This window comes from Apodemus sylvaticus, chromosome 7 (genome assembly GCF_947179515.1).
Source record: "Apodemus sylvaticus chromosome 7, mApoSyl1.1, whole genome shotgun sequence".
NCBI lineage: Eukaryota > Metazoa > Chordata > Mammalia > Rodentia > Muridae > Apodemus > Apodemus sylvaticus.
In genome coordinates, this window is record NC_067478.1 from 83500440 (window position 1) to 83525492 (window position 25053).

The 25053-nt window shown below is 49.9% G+C and overlaps 1 protein-coding gene across 1 annotated transcript in view; it reads right to left on the reverse strand.

The window, feature by feature from the left end:
- The window catches only part of Dscaml1 (DS cell adhesion molecule like 1), a 320228-nt gene that overhangs the window by 23914 nt on the left and 271261 nt on the right, over window positions 1-25053 (reverse strand). The window contains exons 12-19 of the mRNA XM_052188455.1: window positions 23200-23399; window positions 22804-22900; window positions 22573-22701; window positions 13879-14046; window positions 12938-13008; window positions 7470-7710; window positions 3711-3857; window positions 1824-1979 (exon numbers count right to left, since the gene is read on the reverse strand). Of these exons, the coding sequence (XP_052044415.1) occupies window positions 1824-1979; window positions 3711-3857; window positions 7470-7710; window positions 12938-13008; window positions 13879-14046; window positions 22573-22701; window positions 22804-22900; window positions 23200-23399 (1209 nt within the window). The remainder of the gene's footprint in view (window positions 1-1823; window positions 1980-3710; window positions 3858-7469; window positions 7711-12937; window positions 13009-13878; window positions 14047-22572; window positions 22702-22803; window positions 22901-23199; window positions 23400-25053) is intronic.

Consider the following 25053-nt stretch of genomic DNA (forward strand, 5'->3'; position numbering starts at 1 on the left):
TCCCTGTTGTGTCATTGACGGCATCTTGGTAGCTATTATTTGCTATCACTGCAGACTGATTCAATAGAGCTTTTTAGCCACCTTACTTCTTAAAAGCAGCAAGTTCAGTGAGGCACCATTTTTCCCACTTTGTCATACAGAAACTGGGAGTGGGCAGCAAAGGCTTGAGAGCTGACAACAGGACTGGGCCAGCTCTTCTGTGGAATTGGCCAGGACCCTGTCCACACCATGCATCTGTCTCCTAAAGGTGGGAACAGTGTCCCCCACTCCCACTCTAGGCCTGGATCCTGTTGTGTGTGTTTCCATGTGGCCCTGAAAGTGACTTTGGGTGGACTGTTGAGGGCTCCTGGAAGGGCAGGATGATGCCCTGGGTTCCCTTGGGGCCTCACTTTGGTTAAACACAGGGAGATGCTCATGGTCATGACATTGACGGAAATGTCAGGAAACTTACAGACCTCAGCAAATCATCTCCAAAGACCAGGGAGATGTCCGTGTAGCATGATCTCAGGCTTTACAGTGGGCCCGGGCTGGGTGAGAAAGTTCAGTCTATCCTTTACCCAAGAGCGGATGGCTCTGCCCAGAGCTGTCCTGGGAAGCTGGGATATGGTTCATGACAGGCACGTGTGGCAGGAGGCTTGGGAAATGCTGGGAAAGTCTGGGAGTGTATAAAATTCCTCCCCACCATTCACAACTCTGACTCTTATAGAATCTCTGCCAAATATCTGGGTAGACTCTAGATTCCATGTCTCCATATTCCTCAGAGAAACATAGGCCGAACATGAAGGAAGCCATGATGCCAATGATGAGTACTGTTCACATGTCTAGTGTGCTCCAGGCACTCTTCCCCCAAATGCTGCCTTTCTAGGAACAGGGCATCTGGCTACAACCAAGGGCTAGTGAGATGTCTAAGCAGGTAAACCCATGGTGTACAAGTCTCATGATCTGAGTTAAATCACTGAAACCCATGTTAAGATGGAAGTACAGAAACAATTCCACCATGTTGTCCACTGACCTCCACACATGTGCTATGGCATGTATGCATGCATACGCACATCACATATGTATATATAACAACAACAACAACAACAATAAATTACTGGGGCAGGGTGGGGAAGAAATGGATGGGCGGAGTCCAGAGTTGTATGTGGGGTATGGGCCAGGCCACCTCTGCTTCAATGCTCTCCCAGACTCGTGCAGTTCTGGGCCCCCGTTGGAAGCCTAATCCTTTTCTCTACCAGTCCCTCTAGGGTTGACTCTGCCTCCGGCCTGCATTTACTCCCACTATATTCTTGAGTTTGGCCTTAATTCTGCTCAATTGGGAAGAGTCTAGTGATTACAACTCCATATGGAGGCCAATTCTATTTTTCTCCCAGTGAGTTAAAGGTCTGGACCACACTGGGTCCTTGGTAGGATGACCACCAAGTCCTTAACCCTGACTGTACTAGGTAGCATTCCTGATCCCATACCAACTGCAACATCCATACTTAGAGGAAAGTAGGCTGTGTCTGGCAGGGGAACAGATGCTTTAAAAAGATGCCCTGTGGGTTGCACTGGGAGGGGAACTGTCAAACTAGTGACCCGGTGCTCCAGAGAGTAGAGTGGTAAGGGAGGAGACAGTTGCTTAGATGTTCTAGCATCTGTCCCAGAGCATGTCAACAAGCTCTAACCCACCAAGCTCCAAGGTCCCAAAGGGGCAAGAGAAAAAATGGTGTCCTGATCTTGCCTTGCCCCCAGGATAGGCTGGAAGCAAGCAAGTATGTGTGGGGTGTGCTCTAGGAAGGTCAGTTCCTGAGGGCCAAGTGGGAGGTCATCCTCGAACTTACCATCTTCCTTGGTCTGGATATAGAGCACGCTGCTTCGCACACCATCCCCCGCCTGCGTGTAGGCCAGCACCTGGACGCTGTAGTTGGTGAACTTCTCCATTCCCCGAAGCTCCACTCGCTCCCTTGTGGTGGTGACATTCTGCATCTCGCCCCACTCTGTGGAGACAGGCCTCTGCTCATGAGGCTGGCCCTGTCACGCTCCCTGCCCTCTGCCAGCCTGGGCTCAGACCTCTACTCTATGGGGATAAGGGCTGGACGGTCTTCTTCAAGGCAACAGACCTGGGCCATTGTCCCTAAGCCATATCTCTCTCTAAGTGCCTAACCAGGACCCAAGTGTATGCTGGCTTTGAACCTCAGTTGACCTTGTGCCAACTTGCCTCACTGACAACCCGGTAGAAGCAAAGGGCTCAAGCCAGGTGTTCAGGTGACAGTGCAGGATACAGGTCCAGAGGGTGAGAACTTCATGCCCTATCATGCTCAAAGATTCAAATCTTTGAGGCAAAGAGATGGCAGAGGCCCGAGTACAGGAAGCAGCGCTGACCTGTCTGGGATACACAGGAAGACCTAGGAAGATCAGCTTGTCTAAGAGCCCAGTGGTCTTTGGAGGATAGAGAGGCCAATGTCTTCTCTGAGGGCTGAGTCAGAAAGCCTGTTGCCTTGGAAAAGAGAAAGCGAGTTCTGGAAGGAGCCTCACATTGACCGGGTGTCAAGGTCACATCTGTTTGTTTGCTTGTGTTTGGATCCAGGATCTCACTCTGTAGGTCTGGCTGGCAGGGTGGCTTGAGAGCTCATATCACAAGGTCTTGGGAGACCTTCAGGGGTCAAGCCATAAGCCTGAAGCTTCCTGGCTTTGGTAGGAGAAAATGGATCAGGGATGTCCTTCCAGCAGAGTCCAGGTGGAGAGGGAGGTGCCAGTGACCAGGACAGGGGGCTGTGAGCTACACCCTCAGGTCCACCAACCCCAGGTACTCCAGAGGGAAGGGTGCAGGTGCCTGGGAGTCGTGATGTTCAGAACTAGGATGCAAACTCATCATAGGTCCTCAAGCTCTGCTGAAGGGAGTGAAACCTTTGTGTGCATAGCTAGGGATATCCAGGCTGCCTCTGAACCTTACTGACTTCTGTGCCCTGGGAAATCTTTGTGTACACCACTGGGCATGGAAGCAGATGCATTTGTTGGGGCTTCATAGACCTGCTAGCATCTGAGGCCAAGAAGGCTCCTCGAGGCTAACTCTTCCACTTGCCTCTCGCTGTCTTCAAGTTACTGAGAGCTCTGCCTCTCCTCTCACACGTCCCCAGGTCACTGCTTGCAGTCGGACTCACATCTTACTGCCCACCTGGGTTTACTGACACCTGAGTTTGGCCAAGGAGCAGCTTCCCTAGGTTTGAATAAGTCTACTTCCTTCGCTCACTGCTCCAGGCCTAGATGAAGACAGCTTCCTGCAGGTACTAATCCTGGCCACCCTCTCTCCCTCCACTGAAAACAGCCCCTCAGTACACAATTGTATGTGCCATCTGTTCCACTGACTAAGAAGGCCATAAAGTCCTAATAAAACCATGCTGTTAGAATAGCAAATGGACCTCAGTATCCCGATGTGTACTGTTGTCTAGGTGTGGCTGGTACCTACTGTCCTTCAGCAGGTAGGTGATCTTGTCTATGACCTCGACCCTGGATCTGGCTCTGGTTCCAGACTAAAAAGGACATGTGCAAGTAGACCCTGATCTACTTTCTTACAGTCACATCGCACCCTTGAGGCTTCCGTATGTGTGGAGTGTGCACTTGCACGTGACACACTTCTGAGAGCTGTGAGCTCTAATCAGACCTGGAGAAAATCCCAAGGGATCTCAGCTGATCAGCCTGGCCCCAGCCATCAATCCCAGAAGACTTACCTCCATCAACGTAGAGCGACCAGAAGATGACCCGGTAGCCTTTGAGGACACCGTTGAGGGTGCTTCGTGGGGGCTCCGACCAGGAGATGACAGCCACATCAGAGGTGATGGACAGAGCACGGACATTCTCTGGGGGCTGACTTGGCACTGCAGAGGTAGAGTCAACAGTCAGTCAGTTATGGTATGAGAGACAGCATAATGTACGCCTCTCAGACTGGGCCCTGTAGGGATGTGGAGCTAGATGAGTGTAGGGACTGTTTGACACAGCTCTGAGAGTTGTACTGCCATTCAAGTCTCTGCTTCAGTCTGAAACAGCTAGATAGTTCTCCAGTCTCAGCCCCCAGCTTTCTGGGGCAGGGTGATTCTGTTAGAGTAGAGAAGGGGGAAGAACTTGGGCATAGTCCAGGCAACTCTTCAGTAGGTCATGACAGAGAGCCCACGAGATAAATGTGGTGGCTTAGGAGACCAGTCAAGTCCCAATCAGTATCTTAGCTGAGGGCTGCCAGCCCCCTGGTGCTCACTGACCATGGATGGATCTGAACCCAGGACTGACCTGGGGGGTTCCTTGTTCTGTGGCTAAGCTGAAGGGAAAGAGGAGAAGAATGGGGATCTCAATGGACCCTGGTATAGGGTTGGAAAGTTCCCACAGAGATCACCAGGACTTCTGGGCCCATTACGTCTTGTCTCATGTCCACCTATGAGCATGCCCAAATGTCTAGATGTCCTGAAACCACAGCACGAAGGCAGCGTGGGCGACTGCTTGCCCTCGACTCTTTCTGATCGCTCCCTCTGTGGTTCCTAAGCCCCCTATCTTGGGCTAACTGTAGGCCACTTGCCCTTTCTCACAGCAGGAACAAAACACTGGGGGTGGTCTCTGCTAAGAAGAACTTCAGCTACACTTTGTGCTGGCTTCCACGGAGCTCAGGACAGAGGGAAGGAGCAAGGCTGATCTGCCGTGAATGGGAGAGAGGAGGCAGAGGCTGGAGGGAAGGTAATTAGATCCCGTTGCCCCACAAGAGGCAACTCTAATTTTTATGAGCATTTAAATGATAATACATCATCCTAACGATCCTCTTTGAGAGTGATTATTGTTTCATATTACTTAGGTGTAAAAATATAAGCACCATGTAATTAGGGACCCAGTGTAATAAACTAATACAGATCGCCCGTTCGAACAAAATGAAGGTAATACAATTATGGAAAAGACACTCTTGCTAAGGCAGGGGCCCTTGAATACCCCAGGAGGAGTGCTAATATTGCCAGAAAACGATCAGGATCTGACAGGCTAACGAGGGCCTTAATTAAGTATGAAAAACTGCTGAGCAAATGCCTGTGGAAACTTTCTTCCCGGCTCCTCCTTTGTTTTGAAAAGGACTCTATAGCCCGTGCTGAGTCCTCTCTGGTGGCAACTCCAAGGGCCCTGACTGTGCGATGGAGTCTTTCCTTCTCTGAGGTCCTGGTCTGGACTGTTTGAGGGATGAGGGATGAAGGATAGGAGTTTAGGGTTAGGCAGGCTGGTTTGGACACTGCCTGGTTTGGACACTGACTCCAGACAGACCTTCCTGGGCTGTGTTGCATCCGGTCTTGCTCCCAAGCACAGGGAAGCAGGGGTTCCCGCTTGGATGTCCATCATGGTGGTTATATCTATAACTAGATAGGGAACTTAATTGTTGCCAGTCTTGGCTGCACTCTGGGAATTCTGACCCAGCTGTGGCTCTCATGGGTACTCATGGTCCACAAACAGCAGCAGCACCTCCCCCCATCATCACCTTGGAGTCCCTATTATAAAGAGCACTAGGGTCCACTGAACACTGACAGGCTTCCAGGGTCTGCTATGGGCCTCTTGAGCTAAGGCACCGCTTGAATCGATACTTCAGCCTGAAAGGTGACAAGTTGGTGTTCCTCAGCCCAGCCACGTCTGTGGCCAGTGTCTTCAGGTTGGGGAGAAGCTTGAGGACTGGGGCAGTGTGTCTGTGCTCCTTCAGGCTTTCTGCAACACTCTGCTGTCAGCCTTTCCTCTCCCTTTTCCCACTCAGAGCTGGGATCTGCCCCGTCACAAAGCTCAGCTCTACCCTAGAGCAATGAGAAGCATCTGGGGATGGGGGGGAGGAGGGGGGGTTTGAAAGCTCCAGACAGTGCGCCCTTTAGGTTCAGAACAATGGGACAAGCTTCTGGCTGACTCCCTCTCAGCGGGGGCTGCATTTCCAGAGAGGAGAGGGCACACCTATGCTCAGGACCTGGCCCCCCAGTGCTGGAATGTTTGGGGTTTTCAGCAGGAGCACCACAGCTCTCTTCTTCTGGGAGAAGTAGACTCAAGATCCAGACAGGTTTCATTCTGTCCCCTTTCAATCAGGAAAGCAGTGTAGGAAGAAGCTTTGAAGACTCTTCTGCATCCCCTTTATTCTGCTTTCTAGGTGTGTGTGTGTGTGTGTGTGTGTGTGTGTGTGTGTGTGTGTCAAAGAGGGGTGGGTTGGGGTAGGGAGAGGGACAGAGGGAGACAGAGATGGCAGAGACAGACAGACAGAGACAAAGACTGCCTGCCTGCCTGGATCCTCCTCTGGAGGAGTCAAGACTCCATCTCCTATCTCAGCCTGATGCAGGCTCAGGCCTCAAGTGTCATCTTTCCTGTGTGTGGACAGGAGGCATGCTCCTTTTCTCACCCACCTCTGGAGAACACAAGCACTTTCATTTACTATCAGACTGTGGGGTGCTTTTCTAGTTATCAGGGTGCTAAGATTTATTTATTTATTTATACAAGGCCTCACTATGTAGCACTAGTTGACCTGGAGCTCACTGTGTAAACCAGGATGGCTTTGATTTCACAGAGGTCTGCCTGCCTCTGCCTCCCAAGTGCTGGGACTAAAGATGTGCGCCCCCTCAGCTGGCAGAGTGTTTTTGAGAACTGGGCTCTAAATGCTTCTGTCAATCAGATGTTAGAGTTTCTTAACTCCATAGTCTCTTCTTGCACCCCCACACATTGCAGTCTAGAAGAACAAGGGCAGCTTGGCTCTTCTACATTTTCTTCAATGGAGAAACTGAGCCTAGAATGAGGGGAATGCTTGGGCAGAGAGGGGATGGGGACCTGAAGGAAGGAGAGAGATGCAGGAATGGGGAGACACAGATAGACAGGCTAATGTCCTGCAGGCAGGCCAAGAGGAAAAGCATCAATCAGCAAGTACAGGATAGAGAGAGGCCACATAGGCTGAGGCTATGTTTGCTGAGTGCATCAAGGTCTCTTGAGAGCCAGTCGGGAAGAAGAGATGGGGGTGGCAAGGGTGTTGGTTAGATTTTGTGAATTTGACACAAATTAGAGACATCTAGGAAGAGGAGCTACAAATGAGAAATTGTCTCCATCGGTTTGGCCCGTAAGCAAGTTGGTGGAGCATTTTTGTGACTAGCGGTTGATAAAGGAGGAGCCAGCCCACTGTGGGCAGGGCCACCTTTGGACAGGTGGTCCTAGCTTCACAAGAAAGCAGGTGGAGTAAGTCACAGAGAGAAATTCATAGCCTCTGCTTTAGTTGATGCCTCTGGGATCCTGCCTCGACATCCCTCAGTGACAGACTGTGACATGGTAGTGTAAGATGAGACAGACCCTTTCTCTCCCAAGTGGCTTTTGGGCAGTGTTTTTATCACAGCAATAGAAAACAAGCAAGAACACCCAGAAAGCTGGTGTTGCCTACAGGATCAATGTAGGTCCAGGTCCTGGGTCTGCCTGGAAGAACCTGACCCAACTGCTCCCAACCTTGTGGCTTCCCTCACCATCCTCCAAGGTGGTGGCATTGATCTCACTGGATGAGGGCCCTGTGCCGGCCCGGTTGAAGGCTTGGACCACCACGCCGTACTGAGCGAACTTCTTGAGGTTATCCAGGGTGTAGACCTCACTGTCCCCTGTTGCCTTCATCTCCACGATGCTGTACTGCCCATTGCTGCCGGGGCTGTTCTCCCGGTAGCCAATCTGGTATCCCCGGATAACTCCATTCTGCAGCTCCTTCTTTGGTGCCTGTGGACCAGGGGAAGGGTCGAGGACAAAGACACAGTGACACTCTGAGATATCTTTGTTCTTAGAGCCAAGGGCACAACATTACTCTGTGACCAGACCCTGAAAAACTCCTGTTTCACTTGGATTGAACCCTTGGGACATTATGGCTACCCTGGCCCTCTGTGACCCTGATACTCAGATGCAGACCTACCCTCTCACATAGCCTTCTATTCTGTTCTTACCAGACTCATGGCTGACCCCACTCTGGTCTCTCTCCTCTGTCATGTCATTGAGGAGAGGTCCCCTTCTTTATGAGACAGTCGTTAGCCATTACTGGGTTATTCTAGCCTCTGATATTTATTCCTTGGCTTCTGACATTCTAAAGAGTTTACTTATGTGTTTGAACATCTGCCCCAGTAGAACACAAAGATGAGGTGCATTGACTCTTTAGTGTATCTGTGTCTATAATGATGTGTGTCATAGAGTGTGCTGAGTACACAGTGTATGCATGTGTGTGTGTGTGTGTGAATAAACTGGGCTATTACTTGGATGCTAAGGAGTCTAGAAGAATTGATCCTTAGACAAAATGATCTAAGAGAGATGTAAGCAACGAGTTTAAATAAAAGAAAGTATCCTGTACTTCCTGTCCACACACACTGAGAGGATTATTATTGATAAAAATGATATAGAAAAATTAGTACCCTCCCACACTGCTGGCAGGAATGTCAAGTAGTGTAACAGTAGTACAAGCAATCTGGCTGTTTCTCAAGCAGCCAGACATCACGTGATGGTATGATCCTACTTCTGTGTATAAACCCCACAGGACTGAAAGCAGGGACTCATGTTTCTTGGATATCTGTGTCCACAGCAGCTTTATTTACAAGAGATGATTGGATCAACGAGATGTGGTTTATCCACACAGTGATATATTACGCAGCCAGGAAAGGAGTGAAATGCTGACATAGGTTACTGGATAGATGAACTCAGGCAATGCACTACACAAAGTAAGTTAGTCACAAAAGACAGGCACCATTAAGTTCCCATCACAGAGGGTTCTGGACTGAGTGAATTCACAGAAATGGTAAACAGGAGTTTTTAGGGGATAGGAGGAGGGGTTAAGGGCTCAGGGTTCAGCCGATGTAATGGACAAGCAGTGAAAAATAGCTCATGGTGATGGCTACACAGTTCTATGAATGTGCTAACCGGCACTGATTGAACTGTATTTTTTAAATTAAAAAAATCGTGTGGTGTCTATGTGGTGTATGTGTGCATGCCACGCGTATGAGAGGGTAAGCGAGTGTGTAGAGACCTAAAGGTTTTCCTCCATCACTCTCTGCCTTATCTTTGAGGCAGACTCTCTCATTGGTCCTTCTGTGCTTCCTTTGTTCTGTCTCTGCCTCCCAGGTGCTGCTGCATTTGAGCGCTAGGCTTTTTTGTGACTTTGGGGGCGGAGCTCAGGTCCCACGCTTGCCCAGCAAGCACTTTACCCACTGCACCATCTCCCCAGCCTGCCGAACAACATCTTAAACATGGCTACGAAGTATTCATTTTGTACTAAAAATCTTCCGAAGGCAAACAAAACATAAAGACTGCTTGACTTTTGCTTGGCTCAGATCTTCCCGAATAGGCTGCGTTGCCCTAGACGCGGTGGCCAGGGGTAGAACTGTGATGAGGGTGGGGCTTGATGAGGGTGGGGCCATGATGACGGTGGAGCCGTGGTGAGGGTGGAGCCTGTGGGCCGCCCAAAGATAAGGTCTGAGATGTCAAGAGGGTGCTGGTGGGAATGAAGGACCAATTCCAGAGAGCCCGAAGAACAGAGCAGAGAACATTGTGGCAACACGACTCCAGGCTGAGAAGTGTTCTCACCCCAAGCTTGAGTCCTGATATAAACTCTGCTGCACGTAATCATGCACGTATACAGGTGTCTTGAGAGAAGACATAGACACACAAACGCCAGTATATGGCAGGATCTTACATGACCCCACCCCCACCTTGACTGTGAAATCCATGCCTGTGAAATGCTATGAACACATGCTCAAATCCTTTCAACCACATCCTAATCCCGACACCTGCCCATGGCCAGATGCAGTTAGATCCTCAAATAGAAACTGGCTTCTTTAGGGACAGGGCCTGCCCAACTTTAAATTGAGATAGCACAGCTACTTTTGTGCATATAAAACCAGCTAGAACCAGAGTTTTGAAGACAATGAAGTTAATTTAAAAGCCCACCTTTTATTGCACTAAAAAATAGTGAGATAAAAAAACAATTAAGTTCGTGAAATAGCACCACTGTTTCTTTTAATTCAATGAATGTTTTAAATTAATTGCATTTTTAAGATCACTGTTAACTCAATAAAATTAAGTTTTTAATTTAATGTAATTGTTTTGAACTCACTAAATAGGTGTGTGTGTGTGTGTGTGTGTTTAATTGACTTGACTTTTTGCTATTGGCTAAATTGCCTTCTCTCTGCACTTGGGCAATTATGCACACTAGCCTGAAGGTGGAAAAACCTGTGTAGCTTGAGCTTATGCACACTCATGCACACACTTAGATACCCACTGGAGGCACACACTTGTCTTCAAGAGCACAATACACTCATTCCCATACTACATACACTCTGCTATTGCATAACACAGTCAATGTCATTATACAGTACCACACTGCCTTTCACAGCCTGGACTATATATCCCATGGTCTAGCACTGTACTCATCACAGAGGGTTGTCTGCACCATGCATATGCCTGTATACTTGATCCAGGGCTATCTTTGTCTAGTTATATCTCTGTGCATATAACCCAGGGCTATCTGTACCACAACCGACACTTATGCATATGACCCAGGGCCATGTGTGTCGTAATCTACTTGTATACAAGACCACAGCTACACATACTGGCAGAAGCCCTGGGCAAGCACTCAGGTTCCCCTGATGTCATGTATATTTCACAAATTTATACAAATCTTGACATATCTCCCCCCTGTCTGTCATTCACTTCTCTCTCTCTCTTTCTCTCTCTCTCCTTCTTCTTCCTCTTCCTCTTCCTTCTCTTCTTCTTCTTCTTCTTCTTCTTCTTCTTCTTCTTCTTCTTCTTCTTCTTCTTCTTCTTCTTCTTCTTCTTCTTCTTCTTCTTCTTCTTCTTCTCTCTTCATCATCATCATCATCATCATCATTTTCTTTTTTCCTATATCTCCTTCCCTCCCAAACATGCACACTCGGGATTTAAATCAATCTTAACAATATTTCTCTGAAGCATTAAGAAATCAATAGGGCTGATTGCAAATTTATGTCATAAAGCAGGGGTGATCCATCTCACAGAGAGTCTTAAAGCAGAGTGACTTATCTTTCAAGTGAATCTTTATTTTTCATTAATCTGTTCTTGGTGTGAAAGAAAAAAATCCCCACGAGAAGTCAGTGCCCAAATTTATTGACTTGCTGGCTCATTCTGAAGTCCTAACTTTCTAATCAATTTTATTTTTCATTATGAGACTTTAGAGAAATAAATTTGATTCTAAATTTTTATCGACCTCGGCTCTGGGTTAGAACTTTGTAGCAAATGCCTCAGTGGTGTTTTACACAGTTCTCTGGCTCCACCTCGGGGCTCCCTCTGTGTAGTCCCAAGAGATGAGTTCAGAACTGGGATGCTGACAGGAATGGAGGCGGAGGGTCTGAGCCTAACTGTCAGCTTCTGGACCAAGCTCTGGGGCCCAGATCTGAATCTCGAGGGCTTTTTCTAGGGGGCATGTCTGTGAGGAATTTCTAAGATCAGGTTAATGGAGATGAGAAGATTCAGTCTAAATGTGAATGACTCCCTTCATGAGTCCCTACTGAATGAAGAGGAGAAAGTGTGCTTGTTGACTGTGCACGCTACCTTGTGTGCCTTCCCCACTGTGATGGACTGACCCCCTCAAACTGTAAGCCCAAATCGACCCTCTGTCCTTAAGTTGCTACAATCAATTATTTTATTGCAGCGACAAGAAAAGCAGCTGAAATGAGCACCAGGTAGGAGCACGTCTTCCTGCCGTTCCTCTGGGGGGTGGGGTGGGGGGAGGAGCCTAGGCTGCTCCTGCGGTGTGAGCATGCGCACACATGTGGAAGCCCGATTACCCACGAAGATGAAGCCACCCAAGGTCCATGTCAAGACCGGAATGCACTTGGAGGACCGAGGCCATGTCCAAAGAAGCTTTTTGCCCCACCCCCTTCCCCCAGAGCTCTGTTCAGTATACTGTAGTGGGGAGATGGGTTTGGGAATCCAGTCTGTGTGCCTTGGGCTCTGTCTTATACCTGAGCAACTATAGGCAAGTCACCTCACATCTCAACCCCTTGGCCTCCTCAGCTGGCTGTTGATGAGAAAGTTCTTTTCCAGTCACCCTCGAGAATAGAGAGAGGGCCAGATGAGTTTGTGCAGGAGCAAGCCCTGGGGACTGGATGCTGCCGAGTTTCAGGAAGTCATGGAGTCACTGGGTCACCTGTGCATGTGGAAGGAACAGCGCCAGAGCTCCCTAGGAGCCCCCCCCCCCCCAAACTCTTGGACCTGCTCATCTCTTGGCTTGTCAGTGGGGCCTCCTCTAAGACACCCTTAAGCTGCCGCTGCCCCAGCTGCCTGCGTTCACAGGCCCTTGCCGTGACTGTACACACTGGTCACTAACCTCTTTTCTCAGAAACTTTCCCAGGCCTAGAAGTCCAGCTAGCGTTTTTCAGTGTTTCAAAAACAACCCTGGGTTGGAGAGATGGCTCAGTGGGTAAAGGCACTTGCTGCTAAGTCTGATTGTTTAAATTGTGTCACAAAGACCCGTGTGGTAGAAGAAGATAATGGACTCCCACAGGTTGTTTCTACTCTCTGCCCTCAGCATATGTGCTGTGGGACACATGAGTGTGCATGCATGTGTACACACACACACACACACACACACACACACTCCTCTCTGATTTTACCCTGATGCTTTAGGGCACAAAAGCAAACCCAGTTCCTACCCTTTAACGTGGTAACATTGGGTTTAAGGATGAACTGGCAAGTGGACATAACCACATTGGCACTGGCAAGTTCTTCAGTTCATCCCTTGCCAGGGGCAGTCCCTTGCCAGACGGCCAGGATGTGAGGGACCTTCCCTTTACCTTCCTCTCTTCCCGCCTTCGGCTGTACCTGTGCCTAGTGAGAAGACAGGCATGGGTACCATGTGCAAAGGGACCAGTGATCCTGCCGGATTCACAGGTGGGTGGGACAGGGGCAGGCAAGATGGCCTCTCACTTACCTTCCAGGTCACCTGGATGCTCTGTGAAGTCACTGGTTGCAGGGTGACATCCATGGGAGGTCCATCGGGAGCTGAGGACACAGGAGAAGCAACACTAAGTCACATCTTGGGAGAAGAAACAACCCTGTGACCTCATGTCCACCTGAAGAACCGCTGAGGGAGGGGACAGGCACACACAGATGACAGAGTTGGTGGCTGCTTCTCAGAGCAGGACCTGGTAACTTTAACTTTATAATCAATCGTAACATTGTGTTCCTATGTCTTGGGAATGGTTTCTGTATCAATTTTGTTTTACAATGACATACATAAGAAAGAACGGCAAGAGAAATCTTTAATTTTTTTTTTTATTAAAAATCTTGGGCTAGCTGGACAATTCATTCAGTAAAGTATTTGGTTTGTAATTCCAAGGGAATGCGTTTCAGTCCCAGAACGTGTGTAAAAAAAAAAATCTGAGTGCAGTGGTAACACTGCCAGCCCCAACCCCAGGCAGGCGGAAGCAGATAGATCCCTGGGGTGTCCTGGCCAGCCAGCTTAATCTGCTTGGTGGGTTTTAGGCCAGTGAGAGACTTTGTCTCAAAAAAGGGTGGATAGTACCTAAGGAACCTACCTAAGGCTGTCCTCGGGCCCTACAGACACCCATATACAAGGGTGTGTGCACCTGCTTGCTTTCTCCTGCATATTTCTTTCCCACATGGTGGGCTGGAGCCCAGGAAATCAAGACAGGACCACGGACAGCTCCCTTCAAACCAAGAGGGGAAAACACGGTAAACCAAAAACAATCCCTCAGAAAACTGAGGCCTCTCTATGACTCATAAGATACATTTCTGGATCTCTCTCGATTCTCTCCATACTACAAGGGAATAAGCAGGGCTGGCAGAGGCTGGTGTCCATGAGTCCCAAGACCGTGGGCAGTGGGGACGGGCTGCGAGATAGCTGCTCACCGGCCTCTTCCGTGCTGATGGTAAGCTCCTTGCTCGGCTCGCTGCGCCCAATCTTGTTGAAGGAGTACATGCGGATGCTGTACACCGATGCGGGGTGTAAGTCCACAATGTTTGCCTGGTTGATGGTTGGCGAGATGTTGCGTGTGGACTGCTTAAAATCCCAGGAATCTGTAAAGGAGACAACCATTTCTTTCTTTCTTTTTCTTTTCTTTTTTTCTTTTTCTTTTTGGATTTGGTTTTTTTGAGACAGGATTTCTCTGTATAGCCCTGGCTGTCTTGGAACTCACTCTGTAGACCAGGCTGGCCTCAAACTCAGAAATCTGTCTGCCTCTGCCTCCCAGAGTGCTGGGATTGCAAGCGTGTGCCACCACTGCCCCGCTAGGAGACAACCATTTCAAAACACAGCCTTGCAAACTCTGGGAGCTGTCCTCATGCCAGCTTCAAGTGTCAACCTATCCTAGTTACAGCTTAGATGCCAGAGGGGCCTAGATTACACCAACAGCAGAGAGAGAGAGAGAGAGAGAGAGAGAGAGAGAGAGAGAGAGAGAGAGAGAGAGAGAGAGAGAGAGAGACTTTTCTTTGTCCTGGGCAGCCTGTGAGCTAAACTGAAGACAAGGTTAGGTAAGGTGCTTTCTAATGTCCACTAAGGTCATCATTTGCTCGCTACCCCTGGGTCTGATGGACGGTGCCTTTCTTACCGTATCTTTTGGTACCTCTGAGACTTACCATTCTGAATGTGAGGTACCCATTGACCCAGGGTCCCCTCCCCCTTCCTCCTGCTCTCTGCTTCTGTACCTCTCTTGCTTGTGTACCCGTGACAGGATCTGAGAGTTCTGTGTGAGGGTGGAGGGGACAGACCAAGTGCCAGAGTACACAGCCAGACCCCACCCTCTCTACTGTAGCAGCTACAAAAATGGAAGGTATTAGAATCTTCAGAATGAGGGGGTTAACAAAAGGATTAATGTGTTCACAATTCAGCTCATGCAAGGGGAATGGCAGTCCGTCCTATTCCAGGGCTAATGCTTAGCTAAATTGTAGAACATGGAAAATGCCAGATAAATGCATCTCAGGGATCCTGTGGCTGTAAACATTACGCCTCTCCAGGGGAACTCAGCCATTCACCCATGCTTGCTGTCCCCACCAGGGGACTCTAGAACAAGATGAAGAGAGGCTGCAGTTACAATGATGGCTGAGCCAGGACCTTCCCAACCCGGAGCGCTGGATCAGTGACACCCCCTTAGCACTCTGGGGGAAAATGGCAAAGGCCAAGGAAGCAAGCTGAGAGTGGGGCTTACAAATGCTCTCCAGGCATGTTCAGATACCCCTGCTCATGCTAACAGTCTGTGCTTGGAAATCCACTGTGGCACACAGTGTTCTGGACAAGTCTCAGGGGAAAAGACTAAGTCACATTTCTACAGTTGACTTCTGAAGGCAGGAAAGGAGGCTACAATTGTAGGCAGATTTTAGGGGGATAGTTTTAATGCAGGTGTGCATGTGTGCCTATGTGCACCCAAGTGTGTACACGTATGCACATGTCTACCCAAGTGTGTTAGTATGTATGCCTATGTGCACCCAAGTGTGTTAGCATGTATGCATATGTGCATCCAAGTGTGTTAGCATGTTAGCCTATGTGCACTCAAGTATATTAGCATGTATGCATATGTACACCCAAGTGTGTTGACATGTATGCATATGTGCACCCAAGCATGTTAGCATGTATGCCTATATGCACCCAAGTGTGTTAGCATGTATGCCTATGTGCACTGAAGTGTGTTAGCATGTATGCATAACTTTACCCAAGTGTGTTAGCATGTATACATATCTGCACTGAACCTAGAACTCACTATCAGGTTAGACTGTTTTGCTTGCAAACCCCAGGGATCCTGTTGCTGCATCTCCTACTGCTGGGTTGCAAGTGCATGGCACTGTGCTTGACATTTTAATGTGGTATCTGGGGATTGAACTCTGGCCCCCATGTTTGCTACTGAGTGAGCTACCTCTCAGCCCTTAAGATACTTAAAACTTTCAGTTACATTTAACAAAATAAATGTATGAATCTCTGCATGTGTGTGCATATGAGTACACATGTGTGTGCACACAATACAGGGAATCATGTGCATATGGAGCTTAGAGGACAACTTGCAGGAGTCGGTTTTCTCTACAATGTGAGTTTACTCACTGAGCCAGCTTGACAGTGCAAAGTATATATATATATATACATGCATGCATGCACACACACACACACACACACACATACACACATACATGTATGTATGTAGCCTGAACACACTAGAATCTTATTATTTCATTTCTGGTTAAATGAGGTCTTGATTCCTTTAAAAACACAGCTCTCAGCTGCACAGGCTTAGCATCTGCGAAGGGCATCAGCCCAATTCTAGCCTGTAGTTTTGCATTTAATTCATCGGTTGCTGGAGCCAAACTAACAACATGGCAGGCTGTGGCGTCCCGGAAACACATTATTTTCTTCTTGTCTTTAAAAACACCCCAGCCACCTAGAGAGTCACTCTGGGGCTGACAGGTGAAGTCGGAATTGCAAATAGCAGGCTCCTACCTGCCACGGACACCCTTTTGATTTGGGAACAGACAAGCCATGTGGAGGCAGGTGCTTGTGGCTCTGCATGTGGGGTCCTGGGAGCTGGTGCCAGCTCACAAATCACATTGGGTTTGCCTGTGTTTATGGGAGCGGGAGAGTGATCAGAAGTCAGTGCATTCATTTTTGATGAGCGCAGGCAAAGGGAAGAGCCGCGTGGGATGTGTCTGAAAACAGGGGCCACAAAGAAGTACTGACATCCACCAGGCACCTGTGTGGTTCCAGGGGCAGCGGCGGATGACTTAAATATGCATCATTGACTCATCGTGCCTTCCTCTGATGTCAGTGCTGTCTCTCTACTGCATAGGGGCTTCTGCATCAGCAAGTCCCATCACCCACTTGGCCTGTCAGTGGGCTCCCGCATGTATCATTCTTTCTTTCCCCTTTCCTCTGAACCACTCATTTCTCTCTAGGCTTTTTGAGAAAGCTCTTGAATTCTGCTTCTCTCGTGGGCCTGTTCTGCTGGCTTTCTGCAGCTGCAGCCCCCTGAGCCTCCCCCCAATGGACTCTTACTTCCAGGTTCCAACCTATGCCCTTCTCACACACCACACACTCTTCACACAGTGAAGTGAGTCTGGACTCCTGCCCTGTCTTCTTTACTATCGAGTCTGATAAACTTTATGCCCCACGTGCTCTTGACTACATAAGGGCTCTCTGCACCGATATCCCTAACCTGACTCAATCATCATTGTCATCTCTGTTTTCTCTCCCAGCCTTCTCGCTGGCTAGTTGTGTCTGCTACCCCTCCCTGTTCTAGCTGTTCCGGACCCCACAGCTGCCATTCCTCCTGTATATATGGCTAAGCCCCTCACAACGGCATGTACTGTATGCACTTAGGCTCCTTTCAAAGCACAAATCGGATCCTGCCATCTCCTTCCATGAAACTCCTCAACCTCTTTCTCTTGCTCCTGGGTAAAGAGGATGTTTTATGGCAGGACCAAGCCGCGGTAGCCTGGTTCATGTCCATCTCCGCAGCCTCGTGTAGAGCCCTCATCATAGCCGTTGTACAACATCGGATTTTGGACATCGGATTTTGGAGCTCACTGTTCTAGGAGCATTGCCCAAGACGGTGCCCTTTAAAGTCAGGAGTCATGTCTAAGACTTAGAAGTATTGACTTCTCAAAAACTGTCACTGGCTTTTAGATCAGAGCCACCTTCTTAGATTTTTTTTTTTTTTTTTTTTTTTTTTTTTTTACTTTGAATTTGGAGTCTCTCTGTGTTTTGTCTTTTCTTCCCCTACCTTCCTCATTTGCTAGTCACAGAAATGAAGGGCCTGGGCTGTCCCAGATAGCAGCTCCTCCCTTTCTCTTGTCTCTTGTTTGTAGGTAGATTTGACCTTGTGTCCCAACAGCTATCCCATCTTTTTTTTTTTTTTTCAAGACAGAATTTCTTTTTGTAGCTTTGGCTGTCCTGGAGCTTGCTAGCTCTGAAGATCCTCAGACTCACAGAGATCTGCCTGCCTCTGCCTTCTGAGCGTTGGGATTAAAGGTGTTCACCACTGCCTCACTCCCAAATCATTTTTTGATGTTGTTTTGGAACACCTCTCTCCTGGAGACCCTTCATGGCTAATGCATCCGAGTCATGCTTGGAGGGCTCTCCTGAGTTTCCAGACTTGATCATGGCCATCTCTCTGATGCTGAACAGTTGAACTCAGAGGCCTGTTTTCTTCTGTTCTCTTTTCTGCTCTCTGGGAGCATTGCACTGGATTCAGTGAATATTGTCTCTTTAATATTCCCTTTCATATGTGCCTGCCTTGCCCAGATTAACATATTTCATTAAGGGCTCTCTCGTCCTTTCTTCATCAAAGGGTTTATGATGCAGAATATTCTTCTTAAAAAGTAAGGAAGTGGCTGGGGAGATGGTTGTGCCTATCGCTCAGAAGACTGCTTGCTAAAAGAAGCCTGGATGTGGCCATTTTAGGAGCCTCTTCACTGCAGAGATTTCAGGGTAAGAAGAGCTGCCCCAGGAACACAAATCCAGTCTCTGTGCCCGTTTACCCCCTCGCACCCCACTTCTGAAGCATACCTCCTGCACGGCACTCTCTCAGTGGCACAGAAATTCTTGGGGTCACAGCAACAACTGGCAACATCTCTGTTACCAACCACACTCCAGTTCCCACATACGACACACTAAATCATGTTGGCTCTTGCCACAGGGCCAGCACAATCCTCGAGAAGGCCGGCCCCCCAAGACAGTGTTCTGGGCTTTGAAGGCTATCCTCAGACAAGCCCATCCCTGTTCTGTGCTTGGTGAGCAGAGGCAAATGTGGCATCTGCATTTTTCAGTGCGTGCAGTACCGTCAGATAGATTTGTGTGGATGGTGCTATTTATCATTCAGATTCATGTATTATTACTCTACTGCCTGGGGCCAGGAAAAGACAGCATGAACATGGTGCCTTAGAAAGGGCAGGCTTGGTAATTTCTCTTGGAAAATTAGTGTGATGAGCAATGAGGCAGAAAACCTGGTCAAGGTGCAGGGCATCATGGTCGACACCCAGCTTGGGTATGGTCTGGGGCAGGAGGCAGGAAGGAGGGGGAGCAGAGACTCAAAGACAGCCATGGAGGGTTTCAGTGCCATCATGTCCCATTCATCCTCAGAACTTCTCTGAGAATGAAGATTCTCATCTCTGCTTTGTAAAGTGTTAGGGCTAAGGCTTGTGAGTTTGCCTAGCATTCAAGAGGCCCTGGCTTCCTCAGTCCCCAACACCACAAAACAAACAAACAAAAGCCAGAATTCTGTTTATGGTGCTGCACACTCATAATCTTAACATTTGGGAGGCTGAGGCAGGAGGATAGCAAGTTTAAGGGCAACCTGGCTTTAGGGAAAGATCTTGACTCAAAAATCACCCTGCCTTCTAAGAAAAATGGAGAGAGATGCTCAAAGATGCTTTTAAATACTTGCTAAAGGCCACACAATCCTGATATTTGATCACTCCAAGTCTGCATTTTTAGGAATGACTGTCATCTCCCTTTTTTCCATAGGTACAAAGAGGTGAGCTTAGATACACACATGCACACACACACACACACACACACATGCACACGTACGCACACACATACATGCACAAACACGCCCACTTCCTTCTTCCTTTGAGTCATTCTTCTGTTCCCTTGGATACAGTCCTTCATTCTCATGTAATACAGTTAGCAGTGAATTGCATTTGATTGGATAGTGCTGTGTAATGGTTCTGAAAGAGAGAGAGAGTGTGTGTGTGTGTGTGTGTGTGTGTGTGTGTGAGTGCGTGTGTGTGCACACCGTTTATGTTCTCTCTCCAGGGCAACACTCTGCTTCCTAATTCATTCTCTTTTTCTACTACATGCCTTTTGCATGATTCTGGGGGCAGTGGGAAGATTGGCACGTGGTCCATGTGGCTGACTGACAGACATAAATTTCAGCCTGTAAGTCCCACAGGGCTCTAAATTGCCACAAGAGGTATTTGAGCTACTGGGATGGGAGGGTGACTACATTTGCCAAGGGCTCCCTTTAGCCTTACGCCAGCTGCTCCTAGAATTCTCCACAACCTTCCTCCATTAGACATTCTTCATTCTGCATCCACTTTATAGACCGGGAAACTGCGCCACGCTCGCATCCTTTGTGTGTCTCAGTGACAGCGAGCTGAAGTTCTCTTGGAGCCCTTGCGCCAGTGTGCCAGGGTGTGCCAGATGCTTGGTTGGGCGGACTCTCTGGAGCAGGCAAAGCTTGTGGGAGGGTTGTGAAGCTCTACTCCAGCCTTCCTGCCCCTGTCCAGCCTTCCTGCCCCTGCCCAGCCTTCCTGCCCCTGTCCAGCCTTCCCGCCCCTGTCCAGCCTTCCTGCCCCTGTCCAGCCTTCCTGCTCCTGTCCAGCCTTCCTGTCCCTGTCCAGCCTTCCTGTCCCTGTCCAGCCTTCCTGCCCCTGTCCAGCCTTCCTGCCCCTGTCCAGCCTTCCTGCTCCTGTCCAGCCTTCCTGCCTCTGTCCAGCCTTCCTGTCCCTGTTCAGCCTTCCTGCCCCTGTCCAGCCTTCCTGCCCCTGTCCAGCCTTCCTGCCCCTGTCCAGCCTTCCTGCCCCTGTCCAGTCTTCCCGCCCCTGTCCAGCCTTCCTGCCCCTGTCCAGCCTTCCTGCTCCTGTCCAGCCTTCCTGCCTCTGTCCAGCCTTCCTGTCCCTGTCCAGCCTTCCTGCCCCTGTCCAGCCTTCCTGCCCCTGTCCAGCCTTCCTGCCCCTGTCCAGCCTTCCTGCCCCTGTCCTGCCTTCCCACCCCTGTCCTGCCTTCCCACCCCTGTCCAGCCTTCTCACCCCGTCCAGCCTTCCTGCCCATGTCCCGCCTTCCTGCCCCTGTCCAGCCTTCCTGCCCCTGTCCAGCCTTCCTGCCCCTGTCCAGCCTTCCCGCCCCTGTCCAGCCTTCCTGCCCCGTCCAGCCTTCCCACCCCTGTCCTGCCTTGCCACCCCTGTCCTGCCTTCCTGCCCCCTGTCCAGCCTTCCTGCCCCTGTCCAGCCTTCCCGCCCCTGTCCAGTCTTCCCGCCCCTGTCCAGCCTTCCCGCCCCTGTCCTGCCTTCCTGCCCCTGTCCAGCCTTCCCGCCCCTGTCCAGCCTTCCCACCCTATCTAGCCTTCCCGCCCCTGTCTAGTCTTCCCACCCCTGTCCAGCCTTCCTGCCCCTGTCCAGCCTTCCCGCCCCTGTCCAGCCTTCCTGCCCCTGTCCAGCCTTCCTGCCCCTATCCAGCCTTCCCGCCCCTATCCAGCCTTCCTGCCCCTGTCCAGCCTTCCTGCCCCTGTCCAGCCTTCCCGCCCCTGTCCAGCCTTCCTGCCCCTGTCCAGCCTACTCCTCATGGTACTTTACTCAGTAAGAGTTAGAGGAGGATGGGGTAGGGTGATGTGATATAGACATGTTTAAGAATAACATGTTCCCTGGCTGCCTCTCTTCTACATTTCCTCCCAGACGGACGATGCTCTCAGTGAGTGCTGCTCATCATCTGGCTGAGCAGCGCCCTAGGAAGGGTTTCCATACATTAAGAGGTTTGTCTGCAGCAGTGCAGTCAGGGAGTTAGGGAGAAAAGCATGGCAGCAGTTACAAAGAGCTTAGGAGCAGGGAGCCAAGATGTCCCAGGCACCTTCTACCCACTGACTGGGCATCACCCCACAGAAGTGACGTGTGCCTCTGGAGACTTGTGCTCAGCTTTCTGAGAGGCCTGTCAGACACATGCAGCCTTCTCGCGCCTCTGTCTCTGCTGTTACCATCTTCAGGGTATCAAGTACCTCTTTGCTCTGCTCTCGGATGCCAGTTTTTAGCATGCATCCATCCTTGCAGGGCTCAGGGGCGGGGGCTGTGCTATTCAAGCCTCTTGGGAGCTCAGACATAGTGGTTCCACAGAGCAGAAGCTCAGCTTCGAGGCTCCCATCCTTGCTCAAAGCATACCTGCAGCTAAAGTGTGGTGCCCATGGATGGGGTCTGTGGAGCCTGGGCTGCGCCTTGCCTGGCTTCGAGCTTCTGTTTTCTCTGTAGGTAGTGTGTTCTATCGGTTAGTCCTCTAGACCTATCTTAGTGAAGCATTCACAAGGGACCAGGCAGGGCCTTTCCTGATGGACCTCAGCAGCTGCGCCTCTTCTTTGCATTCAATGCGATCCCTGGGTGTCTGTCTATAGCTAGACTTGAGCACATCATAGCACCTCACAGTGATTTAGCAGCAGCATAGAGCCCCTGGGGCTGTGGAGGAAGACTCTGGAAGGGCTCTGGGAGTAGGCACTCAGTGACCCCATCTTACTGATCTGCAATGCACTCACCATCCCAAACCAACACCATCCAGGTGACCCTACAAACCCATGACATCCCTACAGAGCAGCCCGGGGGCCTGCACTCAGCACCTGTAAAATCAGACCACTCATGAGATTCATGCTCCAAGGGACTGATCCTTTCCCACCATCAGTGTATTTTAATCCATATCCTAGCTTCCTAAGCTAGCCACTGTCCCCTAGGGGACAATGAGCATACATGTGAGGGTGCTGGTGATTCTGTGTCAGGTGGGTGCTGCTCCTTTTGAGAGGCACAGGCAGGTCGTGTACCACAAGAGGCCACAGCAGGCAAACCCTCACCATCTGTCCCAGCACCTACCTGATTTATTCTTGTATTCAATATCAAAACCGGTGATGATGCTGTTTCCATCAAATCTCTGAGTCCAGCGCAGGTTCATGCTCCGGGCCTTCACCTCCCGGATCTCCAGCTCTGGGGGGTCAGGGGGTTCTGGGTAGTGACAGAAGAGGAATAAAGGCGAGATAGTAGCAGGCAGCTTAGCTGTGGGCCTCTGGGCCCTAGAGAAGGGGAAAGGGCGGGTGGGCACTGTACCTTGCACAGTGAGCTGGATCAAACCTCGGTCCTCTCCGTATGAGTTGATAGCGTGGCAGCTGAAGAACACGGAGTCCCCACGGTCAGCTGGCTTGAGCTGAGACATGGCCAGCAGGAACGCGAAAGGGAGGAAACAGGGAGAGTATTTTAGAGGGGGACATTCTAGGGGGACTGGGACGGAGATTCAGAGGGGTTCTATCTAAGGCTTCTCTTTGCAGTAGGATTGAGAGGTGTACACAGAGAACTCAAGCAGGGAGGAAGGGTGACGGAGGAGACTGGGAGCCCACAGAAGGATATCTGTGGTCGTCAGAAGGGTAAGGAAGGATTCCCAGTCACCCATTTGCTTCCCTTGGATGGGGATGGAAGGTGCCCCCAGGCCTGGGACTGCACACCCACCTTAAGCGTGGAGACCACCTCATCACCATTGTCCTTGGTAGCAATGGCATACCGCATGACGCGGTCGGGGTCAATGACCGTGTCCCCCTTCTCCCAGCGGATTATGATGGGCCGCTCGCCACGTGCAGTGCAGTTCAGCTCCTTGGCGTGGCCCTTGATGGCGATCGTGGTGTTGGGGTGGGATGTGATCATAGCTGGGACTGGGGAAGAGGAGGTAAGGGGCTATGAATATCCCAAGACCAGCCCAGGGAGGCAGGAGGTCCCTGTGTGGCAGTTTTGTCCCTCTCTCTGTCCCACCCCTAGCTACCCTGGATGTCCTGCCTCTAAGCTCTGCCCTCTGCTGCCCAGCCTCAGAGGGCTTCCTCCCAGGAAGGGGTATCTTGTTCACCGGTTCCTGGTGCCCCTTGGTATCCATGACTGGTACTTTCTTCCTGTTCCCCTTACATTTCCAGGACCCTTCTAGTGACACCAGATTTTTTTTTTTTACATGCACAACGCAGTTACAAAGAAAACCAGTTATATTGAAATATGGTTATGCAAATATTAAAAACACTAACAAGCAAACTTTGGATATTGTTTATCACACACCGGCATGTTCTGCTCTTATTCTTTATGAGATGAGATCTCGTGGCAGGCCTTATAATTACTGTCTTATATTACCATGCTTTTGTAGTGGTGATGAGCACAAATGCTATTTTGAGATGCCTACAGTAAATATGACATGACATGAAAATATCTGTGCATTTCTATGGGTGATAGTTACACACACACACACACACACACACACACACACACACACACACACTGTTACTGCTGTGATTTGTGGCTTATGTTCACTGGCAATCACTAAATATCAGTTAGAGGCTAACATCAAAAAGGTGTGATTTCTCCACTTAAACATCTGGCCCCATGGAATCATCTCTGGGGATGTCTGGGGCCTCTGTGGGACCCTAGGTTCAGGATCAGGTTCTAAGGCTAGGGTCTCTGCTCGTCAGAGGGGCTGAGGCATGTTTAGCTCCGATTTGTTCCACAGGATGGCTGTAGGGGACATTATGAAAGGCCTTCTAGTAGCAAGAGGAGGGTCCACCCCCCTGTCCCATCTGCTGGTTCTGTGGTTTCACCAAGGCAGAGCCAAGGCCCTGGTTGGTCCTTAAGAGGCCCCTTCCACCTGCCTGGCCAGGAGCTTTTCCAACAGCTGGGCCTCCTATGGACTTAGGTGTCTTGACCAGAAACAGGGAGGGAGGATGGGTAGAATCTCTGAATCTTGGTCCACACCCTCTTTGCAATTCAGAGCAGTGTGTGCTGGGCTCCTACACCATCATGAAGCACTGTGCAGGCCTTGGGTAACACATTCCTGATCTCACAGAGAGGGGGATTGGGAAGATATATCTAACTGTGGCCAACAGGAACAGGGGAGGCATCTGAGGAGTGTTTCTAGAAACATATGAGAACGCACAGCCCACGCTTGCCCGGAGCATTTCCAGGACCTAGGATTGGAGTCTGCTCACAGTGGGTTCTGCAGATCAGAGAGTAGCTCGTTGTGGGCCCTCACTGGCTGGCTGGTGCAGTGGTGTGTGAAAGAGAGCCTGTCTTCTCTTGTTTCAACACTTGGTCCTCTGACAGACATAAAACTGCTCCTCTCCAGCAGTGGTGCCTCTTACTCCTCAGCTCCCTCCAGTGTTCTTCTGGGACACTTGTTTTGTTTGCTTGTTGTGCTTGAGTAGGTGTGGAGTGTGTGTGTGTGTGTGTGTGTGTGTGTATGTGTGTGTGTGTCTGAGAGCCCAGGAAGAAGCCACAGATTGATGTCAGTTATTGAACTCAGAGCTCATCGATTTGGCAACCAGTCTGGCCAGC